Source organism: Dermochelys coriacea, chromosome 1 (genome assembly GCF_009764565.3).
Source record: "Dermochelys coriacea isolate rDerCor1 chromosome 1, rDerCor1.pri.v4, whole genome shotgun sequence".
NCBI lineage: Eukaryota > Metazoa > Chordata > Testudines > Dermochelyidae > Dermochelys > Dermochelys coriacea.
Genome location: NC_050068.2, coordinates 61,436,786 through 61,459,032, shown reverse-complemented (window position 1 = coordinate 61,459,032; position 22,247 = coordinate 61,436,786). Strand labels below are relative to the sequence as shown.

The window sequence follows — 22,247 nt, the reverse complement described above, 5'->3', positions numbered from 1 at the left end:
TGAGCAAATAGGAAGCTATTGGGAAGTTGAATAGTATCTCAAAAGAAGTGGTGGGACCCCCACAGATTGGACAACGGAGTAGAAAATACATTGTAAGAAATAATCTTGCATTGGTAACAAGATGGAGAGAAACAGAGTACTTGTGGCACCTTAGAGACTAACAAATTTATTTGAGCATAAGCTTTCGTGAGCTACAGCTCACTTCATCAATTTTCCATTGACTGCATCCGATGAAGTGAACTGTAGCTCACGAAAGCTTATGCTCAAATAAATTTGTTAGTCTCTAAGATGCCACAAGTACTCCTTTTCTTTTTGCAGATACAGACTAACACGGCTGCTACTCCGAAACCTGTCAAGATGGAGATAGGTTTCAGAGTAGCAGTCGTGTTAGTCTGTATTCACAAAGAGAAAAGGAGTACTTGTGGCACCTTAGAGACTAACAAATTTATTTGAGCATAAGCTTTCGTGAGCTACAGCTCACTTGTAGCTTACGAAAGCTTATGCTCAAATAAATTTGTTAGTCTTTAAGGTGCCACAAGTACTCCTTTTCAAAATGGAGATAGTGACTAGAAGATTAATAGGTCGTTTCTGCCTCTAGATTATATGGACCATTTCTCCAGATATGATCAAAATGCACAGAACAAAATCAGCGGTTGCGATGTAAATGGAGGTTAGTTACTGTAACTGGAAGTTCTTTGAGATGTGTGGGCCCTATATGTATTTCACACATGGATATGCATGTGCACCATGTGCCAAATCCAGAGATTTTAACAAGTGGTGTCTATAGGCCCATGCGTGCACAGTAGATCTCCTGAGTGAGGCTATAAGAGGCAGTGCAAGTTGATGGCCCCTCAGTTCCTCTCCTTACCATGAATCCAACCAGATTGGAAGCAGAGAGAAAAGAGGGTGGGTAATACAGATAGGGATCACACATCCTGAAGAACTTCCAGTTACAGTAAGTAACCTCCATTTCTTCTTTGAGTGCTGGTCTCTTTGGGTATTCCACATGTGGGTGATTGGCAAGTAGTGCTCAGACTGGAGGTGGCTACGAGTAAGCCAGCAACACAGATGCATGCAACACTGCCAATCCCACCTCTGCATCCACAGCTGAAGCCTGAACTAACATGAAATGCATAGCGAATATGTGTATGGAGCTCCAGGTGGCAGCTCTGCAAATATCCAGTATTGGGACTTTCTGCAGAGATGCTACTGCGGCAGCCAGTGCTCTCATGGAGTAGGTTGTTATACCATCGGAAGGCAAGATGTGAGCTAGCTTGAACACTTGATAATGCAGCCATAAACCCACTTAGAAATCCTTTGTGGGGATATAGCTTGACCATGGGATCTCTCTGCTATCGAGATGAAGAATTTTGGAGATTCTGATGGGTTTGGTTCTTTGCAGTTAAAAGGCCGGTGCACAGCTGATGTCAAGAGAGTGAAATCTCTTCTCTTCAGGAGAAGTGTAGGGGTTTGGAAAAAAGACAGGTAAATGAATATACTGGTTAAGGTGAATTTTGGAGGCAATCTTGGGGAGATATTTAGGGTGAAGGTGGAGGGATACCTTGTCCTTTTGAAATACTGTACATCGAGGGTCTACCATGAGGGCTCCCAGTTTACTGACCCTCCTGGCCGATGTGATGGCCACTAGAAATGTCACCTTTATGGATAGGTGGAACATCGAACATATCGCTAAGTGTTCAAATAGAGGTCTAGTAAGTTTTGACAACAGGAGGTTAAGAGCCCATAGTGGTGTTAGTTTAATGACTAGTGGGAAGGCCTTTATGAGGCCCTTCATGAATCGTGTTATAGTTGGGTTGATAAAGACAGAGCACCCATCTACTGGAGGGAGGAAGGCTCTAAGGGCTGCAAGGTGGATTCATAATGTGTTGATTGAAACACCATATTTCTTTACAGACAGGAGCTAATCTAAAATGATCCGGATGCTTGGAGAGACTGTGTGAGACTTATTATCCAGGCAGAGATGCTTTTCCATTTAGCCAGCTAGTTAGCCCAAGCCAAGTCTTTTCTACTCTATTGGCTAGTCTACACTAGAAGTGCTACATCGGTGCAGCTGCACCAATGCAGCTGTGCCACAGCAGCCTGTCTGGTGAAGATGCTCTATGCCGACAGGAGTGAGAATGACACTGGCTTTGTTGTGATGTTTCTTTCCCAGGACCTGTGGAAGCAGGGAGATGGGAAGAAAGGCATATCTGGAAAATATTGTTTGCCCACAATAATAGGAGAGCACCACCTTGAGAGTCGCAGCCGATGGCTCCCCCGGAACAATCTAGGAGGAGTTTTTTGTTTGTTTGTGATGAAAAGAGGTCCTATAAATTTGTGCTACACTGTGTGAATATGTCTGTCAGAACAGAGTCATGGATTTTCTACTCTTGGTTTGCCAAGAAGTGCCTGCTGAGATTATCTGCTAAGGAGTTGTGAACAGCCAAGAGGTATGCCACCTGGATAGCCATGCTGTGTCTGATACACGAGTTCCAAAGCCTGACTGCCTCCAGACAAAGTGGGAGAGACCTCACTCCTCCCTGTTTGCTTACGTAGACCACAGTGGTGATACTGTCCGACATAACTTGGATGTGGAGGGATCGAATAAGTGGGAGGAAGGCCTTGCATGCAAGGAGAATTGCTCACAGCTCCAGGATGTTGATATGTAGTCTGGCCTCCTGTGGGGTGTATGTGCCCTGTTCAGTGTGACAGTTCAAGTGGGTACCCTGCCCCAGAAGGAAAGCATCTATTATGATGGTCACACTGGGAGTGGGATTAGGGAAGGGGACTCCCACTTGTACATTGTCTGCGTTCTATTGTCCCTCAGTGTAATAGGGATTCTGCTTCCTGTTGAAGACTCACTGTGTAAGGGTGGTCCCCAAAGGGAGACCTAGAAGGGGATTTGTGAAGAGGGAAGGAGAGGAACTCTATGAGTATACCTGATGGATAATCTCCAATCCCCAACTGTCTATCATGATTAGCTCCCAGTTGAGGGAGAAGAGTGTAAGATGGCCCCCAAAGGTGACCAAAGAAGGGGAAGGTGGCATCAGAGATGGTAAGTGGGTCTTGACTAAGATGTCAAAAGTGGCTTCTAGCCATGAGCTGGAAATGGGTCACGGTCATGGTGAAAGAAGGGGCTGAAAAGTGGGGCCTCTATGTCTTCTGTCATTTTTGGGGAGGCTCAACAAGACACTGATAATACAAAGCATGAGGAGGAAGAGGAGGAGGAGAAAGCCTTGGTTTATAGGTCTGCCTTTGGTGTTTCCTCTTCTGGGCAGGTGTGTAGCTCCCCGGGAGCAGAGAGTAGTCCTCAAGCCCTTTAATGAATGAAGAGAGTAATCAGTTTTCTCCAAGAGGTTCAACTTGTGAAAGGGAAAGTCTTGTAAAGTATGCTGCACTTCCCTGGGGAAGCCTGTGGATTGCATCCAATAATTCTTCCTTCTAACAATACCAGTGGCCAATCTTCTGGATGGTGAATCCCCTGAATCAACTGCAGCCTGAAGGCCCATTTTCACCACCAACTTGCCCTCTTCTAGAAGTGAGAGAACCTGTAGTCTGTTGTCAGGGGAATGTTTTACCTGAAAGGCCGCCAGCCTAGAAGTAGTTGTTGAAGTCAGACATGGCTAGCAGAGCCTGGTGACTGGTGATGCGGAATTGTAATCCCACAGAGTAGACCCTTCTCCCCAGAAGGTCCAGTCTCTTGGAACCCTCATCTGATGGGTAGTCCTTAGGTACTGTGACCTATTTTATACCACCACAGAGTTTGGAGCAAGGTGGGAGAACAGAAATTTGCTGGGATAAAATAGCAGCTCTTGGCTCTCCTAGGTATGGGGGCACAGAATGCTGGGGTGTACCAGACCAATGTCACTGGTTCCAATGAAATCTTGTTAACTGGGAGGGCCACCTTACTATATGCTATTGCAGAATCAACCTTACACTGGGGTGATTCTCCTAGACCCATATACACACGTTTTGTGGGCAAAGCTCACTACTGAGGTGATGTAAAATGGCCACATCAAGCCTGAGGATCTAGCCCCATGAGCACTGTATTTATTTGTCTAGGACAAAATATGAATTTACATAATGTTAATTCCATGGTGACTTTTAATTCTTTGAAAGAGAATTAAAAATAAAGTTCTTTTTTATCCACCATGAAGCCTCATATTTAAAAAAAGAAATGTGCTCCCAAATGCCATACACATTTTCAGTCACTGATCAAGAGCACTAGAGAAGGCTGGGAACTAGAATAAAAATGGCAAACATTTTCCTTTTGCTTTATTGTCACAATTCCTTTTTCAGTACAAATTTCTTACCAGCTCTAGTGAAGACTTTTTCAGTGAGTTATAAATAATAATATGTTCCTAAACCTTTGGCTATTATTATTAACTATAATCTAATTATATTGTTGTTGCTAATTAGAACCAACCTTATGCTAGGCACCTTACAGACAAGTATAAAGTGTAGGAGTAGAATTTTCAAATGTGTCTATGGGTATGTCTACACTGCAATGCAACCCGTGCTTGAGCCCGGGCTCAAGGCTAATGCCCCCTTGCATCTACATTGCAATTGTGCTAACCCAGATCTCGGACCCAGGGTCCCAGGACTCTGCAGGGCTGGAGGGTCCAAGCTCGAGTCAAAGAGGGAGCCACTGTCTGAGCCCTATTGTTTTGCAGTGTAGCTGCAGTCCAGTTTGACTTAGGTCCCAAGAATCATCCAGATGCATCCCACAATTCCATGGAACAACTTCCTTAATCCTCTCTATCCCAACAATCTGCAGTCCACTCTATTGAAAATGGAAGCCGCCTCTCCCCTGACTTGGCAAATGGCAGCAGCTCAGGTCAGTGTTAACCCATTCTGTTCTGATCACCAATCAGAAAGCACACTATCAGAGAGCCTCCTGGGTTTGCAATGGAGAGTGAACCAATCAGGCCTTCTGCAAAGCAAGCTGCTTCCTGGTAACATGCATGGCGGGCAGTAAAGTTTTCCCACGGTGCACCACTTTCCTAAGACTAGAGCTGCCACATTTCGGGTATATGGGATCACTAGGAACTCTGGGATATGATTACTTTGACTTGGGTCTGCACCCTGCAGTGTGGATGCCAGGGCCGTAGGTTCAAGCATGGGTCAGAAAATTCTTAACCTAGAGTTAAAATACAATATAGACACTCAAACTCAGGGTTCCCTAATACAGGTCAGCTGATTTGAGTCCCACTAACCCTGACCTTATGTTGCAGTGTCGACATATCCTAATCAACTCAGCAGTCTAAGGCCATTTTCAAAAACAATTTGTTGCAAGACGAGACTTTCCCTCAAGGCCAGATTACAATAGTATTCAGACACCTAAAATGCAGATAGGCGTCTAGTGGGATTTGCACAAGTGCCTAAGCCTTTTGGGCATCTAACTCCTACTGAAAATCATAGGAACTAGGCACTAACCTCCTTAGGCACTTTTGTATATCTATTAAGTGCTATCTGCATCTTTAAATGCCTAAATTCCTTTATATATCTGGCCCCTAAGTCAATTTTGAAAATGGGACTTAGGCCATTACGTCACATCGGCAGTTCTGAAAATCGTACTGAGGTACCCTACCCTACATTGCTCATAATCTAAAAAGACAATATGTAGATGCAGTCTATGGTGTGGGCCGCAAAGTCACATAGCTTATTGGAGCCACAATTTTTGAATACATAAAAAAACCCTCCATTTTCTATGACCTATAGTGCTAACATTGCTTTAGAATGAGTATGAGGGAGTATAGGCCGCTTGGGGAATGTGTGTTTTGGGGAAGGGATGAATGGTGAGAGTGCGGAAGGTCAAGGAAGGAGTGCCATGTATATACAACCTCATGGTAGGTGGACACAAGAGGTTGTGAATTCCATATAGGTAGTATGCTTCCTGAGAAGAAATCCCCATGAAGAACACATATTGCTAACACTTATTACAACAATCTGTAACCCACTAAATCCCCATTTTTGTCCTGTGACTACAGAGGTGTTAACAGGCCACTCCATCTTGAATGGTTCCTTACATTAGGTGCTAAATACTTATGCTAAATTATCTGTTCAACCTTGTATTTATCTGTGACACTATTATTACCTATCCCAGACCTGAATAAGAGCTCTGTGTATCTTGAAAGCTTGTCTCTCACCAACAGAAGTCGGTCCAATAAAAGTTATTACCTCACCCACCTTGTGTCTCTAATAAAGAGACTAAGATCATCTGTAGAACTTTAACATGACCAGTAAATTGGTGGTGCGACAGCTGATTACCCTGCCATAAACATCTGGTCAGGCAATTAATGTATGTTTTGAACATTTGACTCAAACGTTTAGGTGTAATCCTCTTGCTAGTCTTTCAAAAACCTGCAGTCAGAAACTTGTGTCAGGGATTTCATTACCTGTAGTTCTTTGGTGGCTGGGCCATAAGCTAAAATATTCTGATTGTACTAGTCCTAGTTAATAAAAAAGTATTTTATATTGAGACTGACATGCACTCTGTATATGTTTGAGACAAATGCACTCTGTATATGTTTGAGACAAATGCACCCATTTCCTTAACACAATTCTTCTCCACTTCTTGCGCTACTCATTTTTCTTACTATTTTGGTACTTTTAAATCATCTCCCAGGTTCTTCCTTTACACTTCTCTTTTCAGGAAGATTGTTCAGCATATCCTTCTTACAAGTACTGTAATGCTGATATCAATTGTCCATAACACTATAGTATTACACTAGTGTAAGCTGTTGTATTTTAGAATCTCACTGGCTTCACATAATTTACTAGACAGCACACCTATTCTGGATAGCTATGCTACTTGATGGTATCAAGTTTAATTTCATATTTTTGTTTACAAAGAGTGTTATGCTGATATGTATGCTCACATACATAATTTTATGTGCATGGGAATGATGTAAATGAGACAGAGAATATTCCTTAAATCAACTATGAGATATGCAAGTTCCTTAAAAGGAGAAGCCTGTTTCACAGTTCCTTGTTTAGCATTCTCTGGCTTACTATATATATGTGAAAAGTGAAACATTGTCCATCTGTTCATAAAGAGTTTGCAGAGAATTTTAAGAAGACATGTTAATGAAATTAATGGGGCATATTTACAACATTGATAAAACAACAACTTGGAACATCTGAAAAGCTCATAAATTTGGTATTTATAAACATACATGGATTGTGACACCTTTAGCCAAGTATATCTTTTCAGAGTCCTTGCCCCCAAATGACAGAGCAGCTGGGGGCTACGTTCCTTCCGGGTACTGCTGAGAGTTTGTCAGGGTTGTACAAGCCTCATGCTTTGAAAAATTTACCCACACCAAGGCCAATTTTGCTTTTGAGGAAACATCACAATTCTGTACATGGCAGGAACTAACAGGACAGTAATACAAGTCTCACCCGAGGCCTGGTTTACACTACAAAGTTAGGTCAACATAAGCCACCTTGCGTCAACCATGTGTCTACACGTAAATTTGTCTCCCACTGATATAAATGCCCATTACATCAACATAGCAATGTCACCTCCCCAAGTGTCGTTGAGCCATGGTTGATGTAGAGGTTGATGCAGCACAGGTGTAGACACTGCATTACCTATAAGAAAAGGAGTACTTGTGGCACCTTAGAGACTAACAAATTTATTAGAGCATAAGCTTTCGTGAGCTACAGCTCACTTCATCGGATGCATTTGGTGGAAAAAACAGAGGAGAGATTTATATACACACACACAGAGAACATGAAACAATGGGTTTATCATACACACTGTAAGGAGAGTGATCACTTAAGATAAGCCATCACCAACAGCAGGGGGGGGAAAGGAGGAAAACCTTTCATGGTGACAAGCAGGTAGGCTAATTCCAGCAGTTAACAAGAATATCAGAGGAACAGTGGGGGGTGGGGTGGGAGGGAGAAATACCATGGGGAAATAGTTTTACTTTGTGTAATGACTCATCCATTCCCAGTCTCTATTCAAGCCTAAGTTAATTGTATCCAGTTTGCAAATTAATTCCAATTCAGCAGTCTCTCGTTGGAGTCTGTTTTTGAAGCTTTTTTGTTGAAGTATAGCCACTCTTAGGTCTGTGATCGAGTGACCAGAGAGATTGAAGTGTTCTCCAACTGGTTTTTGAATGTTATAATTCTTGACGTCTGATTTGTGTCCATTCATTCTTTTACGTAGAGACTGTCCAGTTTGGCCAATGTACATGGCAGAGGGGCATTGCTGGCACATGATGGCATATATCACATTGGTAGATGCGCAGGTGAACAAGTCTCTGATAGTGTGGCTGATGTGATTAGGCCCTATGATGGTATCCCCTGCATAGATATGTGGACAGAGTTGGCAACGGGCTTTGTTGCAAGGATAGGTTCCTGGGTTAGTGGTTCTGTTGTGTGGTGTGTGGTTGCTGGTGAGTATTTGCTTCAGATTGGGGGGCTGTCTGTAAGCAAGGACTGGTCTGTCTCCCAAGATCTGAGAGAGCGATGGCTCGTCCTTCAGAATAGGTTGTAGATCCTTGATGATGCGTTGGAGAGGTTTTAGTTGGGGGCTGAAGGTGATGGCTAGTGGCGTTCTGTTGTTTTCTTTGTTGGGCCTGTCCATTCCACACAAAGATGGACTACAAGCCGTCAGGAACAGTATCCCCGATACTGTCATGGCTAACCTGGTGGCAGAACTTTGTGACTTTGTCCTGACCCATAACTATTTCACATTTGGTGACAATGTATACCTTCAAATCAGCGGCACTGCGATGGGTACCCGCATGGCCCCACAGTATGCCAACATTTTTATGGCTGACTTAGAACAACGCTTCCTCAGCTCTCGTCCCCTAATGCCCCTACTCTACTTGCGCTACATTGATGACATCTTCATCATCTGGACCCATGGAAAAGAAGCTCTTGAGGAATTCCACCATGATTTCAACAATTTCCATCCCACCATCAACCTCAGCCTGGACCAGTCCACACAAGAGATCCACTTCCTGGACACTACGGTGCTAATAAGCGATGGTCACATAAACACCACCCTATATCGGAAACCTACTGACCGCTATTCCTACCTACATGCCTCTAGCTTTCATCCAGATCATACCACTCGATCCATTGTCTACAGCCAAGCGCTACGATATAACCGCATTTGCTCCAACCCCTCAGACAGAGACAAACACCTACAAGATCTCTATCATGCATTCCTACAACTACAATACCCACCTGCTGAAGTGAAGAAACAGATTGACAGAGCCAGAAGAGTACCCAGAAGTCACCTACTACAGGACAGGCCCAACAAAGAAAACAACAGAACGCCACTAGCCATCACCTTCAGCCCCCAACTAAAACCTCTCCAACGCATCATCAAGGATCTACAACCTATCCTGAAGGACGAGCCATCGCTCTCTCAGATCTTGGGAGACAGACCAGTCCTTGCTTACAGACAGCCCCCCAATCTGAAGCAAATACTCACCAGCAACCACACACCACACAACAGAACCACTAACCCAGGAACCTATCCTTGCAACAAAGCCCGTTGCCAACTCTGTCCACATATCTATTCAGGGGATACCATCATAGGGCCTAATCACATCAGCCACACTATCAGAGGCTCGTTCACCTGCGCATCTACCAATGTGATATATGCCATCATGTGCCAGCAATGCCCCTCTGCCATGTACATTGGCCAAACTGGACAGTCTCTACGTAAAGAATGAATGGACACAAATCAGACGTCAAGAATTATAACATTCAAAAACCAGTTGGAGAACACTTCAATCTCTCTGGTCACTCGATCACAGACCTAAGAGTGGCTATACTTCAACAAAAAAGCTTCAAAAACAGACTCCAACGAGCGACTGCTGAATTGGAATTAATTTGCAAACTGGATACAATTAACTTAGGCTTGAATAGAGACTGGGAATGGATGAGTCATTACACAAAGTAAAACTATTTCCCCATGATATTTCTCCCTCCCACCCCACCCCCCACTGTTCCTCTGATATTCTTGTTAACTGCTGGAATTAGCCTACCTGCTTGTCACCATGAAAGGTTTTCCTCCTTTCCCCCCCCTGCTGTTGGTGATGGCTTATCTTAAGTGATCACTCTCCTTACAGTGTGTATGATAAACCCATTGTTTCATGTTCTCTGTGTGTGTGTATATAAATCTCTCCTCTGTTTTTTCCACCAAATGCATCCGATGAAGTGAGCTGTAGCTCACGAAAGCTTATGCTCTAATAAATTTGTTAGTCTCTAAGGTGCCACAAGTACTCCTTTTCTTTTTGTGAATACAGACTAACACGGCTGCTACTCTGAAACCTGCATTACCTATGTCAACCCTAACAGTCCTCCAGCAGATGTCACAGTGCCCAACACTGACCACTCTGGTCACAGTTGTGAACTCCACTGCCCAGCGGCCCCGTGAATTTCTGAAATGTCTTTTCCTGATTGTCCAGCATGGCGAGTACACCTACTTTTCTCCATTATTATGTGCAACTGCCAAGCTGACCATGCCAGCTACATGCTCCAGATGTGCTCTGGCTTGGAGTAGACAGGAGTTATTGGATCTCCTGGGCCTGTGGGGAGAAGAGGCTGTGCAGGCACAGCTATGGACCAGCCATAGAAACGTTGACATCTATGAGCAGATTTTACAGGGGATGCAGGAGAAGGGGTACAACAGGGACCAGCAGCAGTGCCGCATGAAAGTGAAGGAACTGCAGCAGGCATACCACAAGGCCAGGGAGGCCAACAGTTGATCCAGTGCCAAGCCTCAGACTTGTTGCTTTTACAAAGAGCTGCTTGCCATATTTGGCGGAGACCCCACCACCACCTGCAGACCTCTGAGGAGCCCAAGCCACAGACCCCTGGCTTGAACAGTGAGGATGAGAAGGAGGTGGAGGAGGGTGAGAGACACGTGACTGTGTGCCCAGCTATGCCACAAGCCAGGACTTGTTTGGGACTCCACCACAGTCCAGTCAGTCCTGGCAGTAGAGCCCAATGAAGGGGAAGGATCATCAGATAAGAGTGTAAATGTATTTCTCACTACAGTGATGACACCCCTAACTTAACAGGATGCAGCTAACGAGTTTTCATTAATTTACTTGTACTAGAAGAGGTAAGATACCATGAAGAGAGGTAGAGTTGCTATCTGCTTTTCATTGCTCCTGAGAGATCTCGATGAAACTTTCATGGAGGCACTCTGCAATCCTCTCCCAAAGCTTTCTACGGACAGAAGTCTTATTTCTTCCTTCACAGTAGGGCACTTTCCCGTGCCAGTCAGCGATAACTTCGGCAGGCACCACTGCAGTACATAGGATAGCAGCATATAGGTCTGGGTGGCTTTGGGATGCCAGCAGTAGCTGTGCTCTCTCTGTGTTACCCTCAGGAGCCATACTCACTGTGGCTGGTGTTGTGAGTGGTGCCGTGCACCAGTAATCCCAAGCAAAATAGTCACTGAGAATGTATTGTTGAAAACATTAGGGGAGGAAGGGAAGGGGAGTTCTGAATCTTTTGCTTTCTGTTGTGACTATACTGACGATGGTACCTCTGTGTGTTTTATCTGCAGTTGCTGCCATTGCGACCTCGAGGGGTTCCCCCTCCACACCTCTAGAACGCCTGAGTTGGATAGGAAAGAGAAAGAAGAGGACTCGGGATGACATGTTCAATGAAATCCTGCAAGCCAGCGCAGCATCAGACCCCGAACCTAGGGCCTGGAAGGTGAACATTGCAAACAGCCTAGAGAAGGAAAGAGTGAAGACGAGAGAGGCCCAGGAGTCCCAGCAAGAGAAAGAAAAGGGAGATGCACCAGGACGCAATGAGGCTTCTCAGACAGCAAACACAGATGCTGCAGACTCTTGTGGACCTACAGATTCAACAATCCTGGGCTTGCCACCCTCTGCAGTCCATGGAGAACTCAATTGCAGCACTTCCCTACACCTCCCACAAGACATTCCTCGTGTCATTAGGGGCTGCTGCACTACCACTACTGCTCCACCTGAGGGGATATTAAAGACCACCAAAGCTTTACATACACTGACCTGTGAAAGCCACAGTTGGTGTATGTAGCTAAAATGTACATGAATGTTCTTTCCCCTTGTAAAGTTCTGTTCTATTAATTTATTAAGTTTTCAGTGTATTTCATTTAAAATTGCATGGATTTTTCTTTTCACTGATTTTGTTACAAATAAAATTCTATTGTTTGGAACATAATTCATCTTTATTAGTTCACAACATATGCGGCAGAATGCCTAGCGGTTCTGAGAGCACCCACTTACTGGTTACTGTACAGTGTGACACAACTCATAGGATCGATAACAAACAAAATGAATCGGTGCATTGACACTGTTACATTCATCCATGTGCACCAAGCACCACGCATTTCCTAACTGGCCAAAAATAGCAGATCCAGGTAGAGCACAGTACACCACAATGCATTACTGTGGCTCACTGTTAAACTGCTCCTTCAAAGTCTCCCTGAGCCATGTAGCTCTGCGTTAAGCTCTTTTAATAGCACTTGTATCTGGCTGTTCCAACTCAGCAGACAGCTGCTCCACCTCTGCACTCGACCCCAGTGGAAATTTTATCCCTCTTTTGTTCACAGATATTACGCAGGACACAGCAGACAGCTATAACAGTGGGATTTTTTTCTCACTGAGATCCAATCTCATGACGTCAACGTCAATGTCCCTTCAATCTACCAAAAGCACATTCAACAGTCATTCTGCACCTGCTGAGCTGCTAGTTCAATCTTTACTTGGTGCTGCCGAGGTGGCCAGTGTATAGCTTCAGGGGAACTGCGGGTAGGCTGGGTCCCCCAGGATCACTATTGGCATTTCAACATCACCACTGGTAATCCACCAGTCAGCAAAGAAAGTCCCTACTTGTAGCTTTCTGAACAGCACTGTGTCATACACCTTCCCTGACCAGCCCACAGTGATGCATCCCCAGTGATCCACCAATGTTTGCATAACCATACAAAATTAGCCCTTTCTGTTGATGTCATGCTGTGGCATGGTGGTCTGCCAAAATAGGGAAAGGCAAGGCATCTGTTGCTCCAATGCAGTTCATGAATCATGCTGCTGCAAATCCAGCCACTATGTCCTACACATTGCTGAGAGTCACACTCCTGCATAAAGAAAAGGAGTACTTGTGGCACCTTAGAGACTAACAAATTTATTTGAGCATAAGCTTTCGTGAGCTACAGCTCACTTCATCCGATGCATTCAGTGGAAAATACAGTGGAGAGATTCATATACATAGAGAACATGAAACAATGGATGTTACCATACACACTGTAACAAGAGTGATCACTTAAGATAAGCTATTACCAGCAGGAGAGCGGGGGGGGGGAGGGGGGAGGGAAAGGGAAATACTCTTTTGTAGTGATAATCAAGGTGGGCCATTTCCAGCAGTTGACAAGAATGTCTGAGGAACAGCGGGTATGTGTGTGTGGGGGGAATAAATATGGGGAAATAGTTTTACTTTGTGTAATGACCCATCCACTCCCAGTCTTTATTCAAGCCTAAGTTAATTGTATCCAGTTTGCAAATTAATTCCAAATCAGCAGTCGCTCATTGGAGTCTGTTTTTGAAGCTTTTTTGTTGAAGAATAGCCACTCTTAGTCTGTAATTGAGTGACCAGAGAGATTGAAGTATTCTCTGATTGGTTTTTGAATGTTATAATTCTTGACGTCTAATTTGTGTCCATTTATTCTTTTACATAAAGATTGTCCAGTCTGACCAATGTACCTGGCAGAGGGGCATTGCTGGCACATGATGGCATATATCATATTGGTAGATATGCAGGTGAACGAGCCTTTGATAGTGTGCTGATGTGATTAGGCCCTATGATGGTGTCCTCTGAATAGATATGTGGACACAGTTGGCAATGGGCTTTGTTGCAAGGATAGGTTCCTGGATTAGTGGTTCTGTTGTGTGGTGTGTGGTTGCTGGTGAGTATTTGCTTCAGGTTGGGGGGCTGTCTGTAAGCAAGGACCGGCCTGTCTCCCAAGATCTGTGAGAGTGATGGGTTGTCCTTCAGAATAGGGTGTAGATTCTTGATGTTGCGTTGGAGAGATTTTAGTTGGGGGCTGACGGTGATGGCTAGTGGTGTTCTGTTATTTTCTTTGTTGGGCCTGTCCTGTGGTAGGTGACTTCTTGGTACTCTTCGGGCTCTGTCAATCTGTTTCAGAGCTACTGAAGTGAAGAAACAGATTGACAGAGCCAGAAGAGTACCCAGAAGTCTCCTACAGTCTCTACATAAAAGAATAAATGGACACAAATCAGACGTCAAGAAGTGTAACATTCAAAAACCAGTCGGAGAACACTTCAATCTCTTTGGTCACTCGATTACAGACCTAAAGGTTGCAATTCTTCAATAAAAAAACTTCAAAAACAGACTCCAACGAGAGACTGCTGAATTGGAATTAATTTGCAAACTGGATACAATTAACTTAGGCTTGAAAAAGACTGGGAGTGGATGGGTCATTACACAAAGTAAAACTATTTCCCCATGTTTATTCTCCCCCCACCCTCCACTGTTCCTCAGACATTCTTGTCAACTGCTGGAAATGGCCCACCTTGATTATCACTACAAAAGATTTCCCCCCTCCCCCCCGTTCTCCAGCTGGTAATAGCTCACCTTAAGTGATCACTCTTGTTACAGTGTGCATGATAACACCGATTGTTTCATGTTTTCTATATATATAAATCTCCCCACTGTATTTTCCACTGAATGCATCCGATGAAGTGAGCTGTAGCTCATGAAAGCTTATGCTCAAATAAATTTGTTAGTCTCTAAGGTGCCACAAGTCCTCCTTTTCTTTTTGCGGATACGGACTAACATGGCTGCTACTCTGACTCCTGCATAACATGAGGCGATTAATGGCCCTGCACACTTGATGAGAGCTCCTACAGTGAATTTTCCAAAATGATTCCCCACTGACTGGCAGCAATCTGGCTTTGCAAGATTCCACAGTGCGATCATGAGTCACTTCTTCACTGTCAGTGCAGCTCTAATTTTGTTGTCCCTGAGCTGGAGAGTTGGGGCAAGCTCAGCACACAGATCCAGGAATGTGTCCTTGTGCATCTGAAAGTTCTGCAACCACTGCTCATCATCTCAAGCCTGCATTACGATGTGATCCCACCAGTCAGTGCTCATTTCTCGGGACCGTAAGTGACACTTCACCATCTGCAGCTGCTCCACCATCACCAACCTTGAGCTGGTTCTTGTTATGTCCCACAGCAATCTGTCCTCCAACAACCAGAGGATCATGTGTTCTGTGCTTGCAACGCTCATAACAATAGTGCAGAGCTGTGCAGGCTCCATGCTTCTGTCAGAGATGGTGGAGAGCAAGGAGGGCTGCATGGGTTTTGGGGATTTTGAAAAGAGGCAAAGAAATTATGGGATATAGATGATATTTTGGGATGGAGACAGTTGCACACTGAGAAGTTGACTCCTTGCTCTCAGCCACCCCTTTACGACCTGTTTCTGCGCCACCATGCATAGCCAAAACTTCCCCTTGCACACTGGGATACCTAGCTATGGTGCACTGCACTGTGCCTTGATATAAGCGCTGCTGGTGAGTGCATGCACTGCCAACACAAGGAGCCAAATATATATGCACACAAGTGATATACTAATTGTGGGGGCTTTATGCCGACATAATTTGCATCGACCAAAGTTTGTAGTGTAGACATAGCCTGCGACTACAAGGCTCTCAATTTTCCAGTGACAGATGTTCCACAATAGTTGATGATGAACAGGATTATTTAGATGGAATTAACTAAGGTGCAGACTGCTGACAATAAGTGATTTTTTAACCCTGCAGAAGAAGACATTTTTGAATACTAGAACCGGCTGTTGTACATGTAAGTTTTGGAAACCTGGTGTGACCAGAACAACATGGCCATGGCGGTGCTCACTTTCCTTTTCCTCACATATTATTTCTCAGTCACTGAGATGTAATATGACCTGCCTATCCAAACTACCATGGGTATTAACTGATCTTGAAAACTCACGCACTGCACACGTCCTCAGATAATAACTCTATCTTTTAGCATGATCCCACAGTGTTTATGGTACATATAGTTAATGTAGATGTACACAACAAAGACATAATTAAGACACAAAAGTGCAACAAGCATATTGGTCTGAGACTGAAAAATTTTCTTAATTGTTTTTGTCTTGTACGCTTAAGCAGGATGCTTCTTTGTGATTATAATTAGATCCATTATTTGAGGAACTTGGGGTAATTGGAATCTAGCCTTTTTCCATGTGGATTGGGTACAGATGGAATTAATCAAAAACAAAGATTATGGGGACGCATTATACATATTAAAATCCTGCATAAATGAAGTACAATTGTTTTAAATGGCCCTAGGCAATTATCCTAATTATTGTTTTAGGAGGGAACCCCATTAAGGTGAGTTGATGGATTATATTTCTGTACAGGGAAAAATTGCCAGCACTAAATATTTTAGGCACTTTACCTGCCAAATAAATGCTGGCAGAATATCAACGGAGCAGTGCAGAGAGTTCTTTTGTTGTGGGGTGACCTTGGCACACTATTTATAAACCCCCGAAAGGTGTTCATTTCTATAACTTATTTTTACCTAACCTCAATCCAAAAGTATACTCTGATTGTTCTCTGATCTTTGTAGGTATCAAAGATAACTAGAATTCCTTAACTCTACAACTCACAGATAAGAGATCATTGCACTCCAGGTAAAGCATGATCTTTCTCTGTTCCAAATTATGGATACTTTTGTCTGGTCAGTTTCCTGAAACATTATGGATCCTACGGTATGTCTCAGTCTATTAATGGAAAAACTACTGAAACTTTGCTCACCTTGAGAAATAAGCTCTTAGGAATGGTCCTTGTTCCTCCAAATTGCTATAGCGTATGAAATAGGATATGAAGTAGAATGTGACTTTATCATAACTACTTACCCCCGAACACACAAAACACACCACCACTACCACAATCATAACAACAACACTTGACAAAAAGAGTTACTTACATTGAGTGAGGATCCCTGTTAAGGCATTTTTAAAACTCTCCTTGGCTTGTTCCATTTCTTGCTCATGGGTGGCTTTCTCATTCATAAGTCGGCGAACATGACTATTTGCTGACTGCACCATTGAATAGAATTGATTTGCAGAGCGACGATTCACCTCACCTCGCTCAATCCAGGTAAGCAGCACTGTGATGGCCTCTGAAAATTTGTTGTCATCTAGAACAGTCAAACCACAGGTTTTAAATTACAGATATAAATATCCCAGGAAGGATACAATTTCTGTGCTACGCCACATTAAAATACTCATCAATTGTACTTACACTGTATCACATTGGGTTACACTTTTTGGTCTATTGATCCACCAGATCTGGGGAGCTGATGCTATCATATGAAGCTCCATAAATTGTCATCCAAAGCCTGTCTTGTAGTGATTATAGTAGTTCTCTTCCTTGAAAAAAAAACGTGGCCTAATTTTTACATGCACTAAAGAAATGGGAAGGGTGTGTGTGTGAGGTGCTAGATGCCTTAAACTCTGTAAGGGATTTAATGTGGGAGGCTAGCATGATGTTTCAGTTACATCAGGGAGCACCTACATTTTGTGGCCATATTGATTGGCCTTTAGTATTGTGTATTTAAAGGTTTGTACATATTCCCAAAGACCTCGAGGTGAGCAAATAAATAATACATTCGTCTACAATAAAAATTCTGCATTCTGCGGGTCTTGTCAAAACACAGGGCCTAGATCTGCAGATCAATATATCCACTCAAAATCTTTCAGTGACACAGACCCCCCCTACACTTAGTTCCTCTACTTGCACCTATTACTGGATACTGACGGCACTTTATGATCATCAAGAAACAGAGAATGGAGAAGCATTGTAAGTACACTACACATTTAGATCCTCTGATTGTCAGATGCTGAGTTTGGAGGACAGAGGATGGATCACTTGATAGTGGCCCTGCTCTTTTCATTCCCTTTGAAACATCTGGCCCTGGCTACTGTCAGAAGACAGGATACTGGGGTAGATGGACCATTGATCTGACCCAGTATGGTCATTCTTATGTTTTTGTGAGATTGTATAAAATAGAACCTCAACAACCAAACCAGACCAAGCCAAGTATTATAATGATAAAGGGCCTGAATCTGTCATCATTACTTAAAATTAGTAATTTACTCATGAAAGGCTTCTCAGGGGCTTCAAGGAGACTAGCAAGAGTGCTACTCACCATCAGTAAAAGCAGAAGAATTGGGATGCAAATTAGAGTTGGAAAATATCTACTAGGCCATCTTGCTCACTAATTCTTCCTGTGCAAAATTTCGGCCTACAGTATATTTTCTAGTACTTCATCTAATACTTTTTTTAATGAAGATCTCCTGGGATGATTCTTCCACCTCTTCCTCAAGAGAGTCTTATAGTGAGGTCCAGTAAACTGTGAAATAAAACTTCCTTACAATTCAGCCTACATGTGATTTTTTTTCTGATTTTGTCCATTTACTGAATAATTCATCCCGATACTTGGTGTTTACTTCTTTGTATATTTTAAATGATTAGTATGTCTTCCCTGCTGCATAAATGTCTACTGTTCTGGGGGGAAGGAAGCAGAGGTTTTGCCCAATGCCATTTGAAATGAATATGTGAAAATATTAAAACCAGCCAATGATGTAAAGAGATCTGGCAATTTTTTAAATTGTTTTGTAAGATAACACAATCTATCATAAGAAATAATAAAATAAGTAATAATAATTATATGTTATACAGGACTGTTTATTCTAGATCACAAATCACAATACAAAGAAGATGGGGACCTAAGACCCAGAGAGGTGCAGTGAGTCGTCTGCAGTCATGCAGCAGGTCGGTGGCAGATTTAAAAATAGACCCCAGGTCTCTGGACTCTTAGTTCAGCCTCCCATTCATTGAACCATGCTGTCACCTACAACAGCTGGATTTAACCTCTACCAGCTGGATAGACTTCTTGCATTTGAGAGACTCTCAGAAATCCACAAAATAAAAGCATCAGAATGTTTGATATTTGCATTGTGTTGTGTGTGTGTTGTGACTTTGGGTCCACATAGGACCATATCCTCATTCTCTTTCACTTATTTTGTGGCTATTGAGAGGAAAAGAAATGGGGGTCTCCTCTTTCTCTGTCCCATTTTTGCATGCAGGGGCCACCTACCGGTTCTACCTGTGATACACATACATGTACCTGCCAGCACTTAGTTCACTCTCATGAGTGAAGCTCACCAGACATGTAGACCTTAAAAGAGCTCTTCATAGAATTCTGAGATAGCCTCAATTCAGCTCAGAAACCACTGGGCTGAGGACCTCAGAGCTATGATGAAATCCTTATCCTATTGAAATCAATGGGAGTTTTGCTGGTGACTTCAACAGAACAACGATTTCGCCCCTACAGCAGAGTGTTTATTGAAATTACGATATAGTCAATAGAGAATAGCCTGTAATCATTTCTGTTTGCATGCATAGTCTTAAAATCCAATTACACAAGAAAGGAATATCATGAAGCTAGGTGATTATGTGGACAATACTAGCTTGTTAACTCTGGAAATTCAGCTGATGTTGAACATAAGGTATATTGAATTGAATAGATTCTTCTCTTTTTTCCTTGTAGATATCAGCAGATCTTACCCCTCATAATTTAGCATTCAGGTGAGACCCTATATTAAAATAGCATTTACAATAATCTTATCCTAGTTAGGTTAAGAAAACAGACAGAAAAATTAAGAGAAATGGTGCACAGAAGCGGTATTATGTAATACCGAAAGGACTGAAGGTAAAAAATCCATTACAATCTACATACCACACAGACTATGCTGACAGCTTGTGCCACACACTCTCAAAGAAACTGCGGAACCACCTGATCAACATCCTCTACAGCAAACAGGGAAAGATTAAGAATGAGCTCTCAAAACTGAATACTCTCATAAAGAACCAACCTTCCACACAAACTTCCTTGTGGCTGGACTTTACAAAAACTAGACAAGCCATTTACAAAACACACTTTGCTTCTCTACAAAAGAAAAAGGACACTAAGCTATCTAAACTACTATATGCCACAAGGGGCCACAACAATGGTTCCCGTAACCCACCCAGCAATATTGTTAATCTATCCAACTATACTCTTAGCCCAGCAGAAGAATCTGTCCTATCTCGGGGCCTTTCCTTTTGCCCCTCCACCCCCACGAACATGATACAGTTCTGTGGTGACCTAGAATCCTATTTTCGACATCTCAGACTCAAGGAATATTTCCAACACACCTCTGACCAACATATTAACCCACAGAGACCTTCCTGCCAACACTACAAAAAGAAGGATTCTGGGTGGACTCCTCCTGAAGGTCGAAACAGCAGCCTGGATTTCTACATAGACTGCTTCCGCCGACGTGCACGAGCTGAAATTGTGGAAAAGCAGCATCGCTTACCCCATAACCTCAGTCATGCAGAACACAGTGCCATTCACAGCCTCAGAAACAACTCTGACATCATAATCAAAAAGGTTGACAAAGGAGGTGCTGTCGTCATCATGAATAGGTCGGAGTATGAACAAGAGGCTACTAGGCAGCTCTCCAACACCACTTTCTACAAGCCATTACCCTCTGATCCCACTGAGAGTTACCAAAAGAAACTACAGCATTTGCTCAAGAAACTCCCTGAAAAAGCACAAGAACAAATCCGCACAGACACACCCCTGGAGCCCCGACCTGGGGTATTCTATCTGCTACCCAAGATCCATAAACATGGAAATCCTGGATGCCCCATCATCTCAGGCATTGGCACCCTGACAGCAGGATTGTCTGGCTATGTAGACTCCCTCCTCAGGCCCTTCGTTACCAGCACTCCCAGCTATCTTCGAGACACCACTGACTTCCTGAGGAAACTACAGTCCATTGGTGATCTTCCTAAAAACACCATCCTAGCCACTATGGATGTAGAAGCCCTCTACACCAACATTCCACACAAAGATGGGCTACAAGCCATCAGGAACAGTATCCCTGATACTGTCACGGCTAACCTGGTGGCAGAACTTTGTGACTTTGTCCTGACCCATAACTATTTCACATTTGGTGACAATGTATACCTTCAAATCAGCGGCACTGCGATGGGTACCCGCATGGCCCCACAGTATGCCAACATTTTTATGGCTTAGAACAACGCTTCCTCAGCTCTCGTCCCCTAATGCCCCTACTCTACTTGCGCTACATTGATGACATCTTCATCATCTGGACCCATGGAAAAGAAGCTCTTGAGGAATTCCACCATGATTTCAACAATTTCCATCCCACCATCAACCTCAGCCTGGACCAGTCCACACAAGAGATCCACTTCCTGGACACTACGGTGCTAATAAGCGATGGTCACATAAACACCACCCTATATCGGAAACCTACTGACCGCTATTCCTACCTACATGCCTCTAGCTTTCATCCAGATCATACCACTCGATCCATTGTCTACAGCCAAGCGCTACGATATAACCGCATTTGCTCCAACCCCTCAGACAGAGACAAACACCTACAAGATCTCTATCATGCATTCCTACAACTACAATACCCACCTGCTGAAGTGAAGAAACAGATTGACAGAGCCAGAAGAGTACCCAGAAGTCACCTACTACAGGACAGGCCCAACAAAGAAAACAACAGAACGCCACTAGCCATCACCTTCAGCCCCCAACTAAAACCTCTCCAACGCATCATCAAGGATCTACAACCTATCCTGAAGGACGACCCATCGCTCTCACAGATCTTGGGAGACAGACCAGTCCTTGCTTACAGACAGCCCCCCAATCTGAAGCAAATACTCACCAGCAACCACACACCACACAACAGAACCACTAACCCAGGAACCTATCCTTGCAACAAAGCCCGTTGCCAACTCTGTCCACATATCTATTCAGGGGACACCATCAGAGGGCCTAATCACATCAGCCACACTATCAGAGGCTCGTTCACCTGCGCATCTACCAATGTGATATATGCCATCATGTGCCAGCAATGCCCCTCTGCCATGTACATTGGCCAAACTGGACAGTCTCTACGTAAAAGAATGAATGGACACAAATCAGACGTCAAGAATTATAACATTCAAAAACCAGTTGGAGAACACTTCAATCTCTCTGGTCACTCGATCACAGACCTAAGAGTGGCTATACTTCAACAAAAAAGCTTCAAAAACAGACTCCAACGAGAGACTGCTGAATTGGAATTAATTTGCAAACTGGATACAA

At 43.5% G+C, this 22,247-nt stretch overlaps 1 protein-coding gene across 3 annotated transcripts in view; it reads right to left on the bottom strand.

Annotated features, from left to right (window-relative positions):
* ENOX1 (ecto-NOX disulfide-thiol exchanger 1) overlaps window positions 1-22,247 on the bottom strand; it is a 504,797-nt gene that overhangs the window by 102,514 nt on the left and 380,036 nt on the right. For all 3 annotated transcript variants that reach the window (XM_038386734.2, XM_038386735.2, XM_043504538.1), the window contains one exon: window positions 17,004-17,216. In XM_038386734.2, the coding sequence (XP_038242662.1) occupies window positions 17,004-17,216 (213 nt within the window). The remainder of the gene's footprint in view (window positions 1-17,003; window positions 17,217-22,247) is intronic.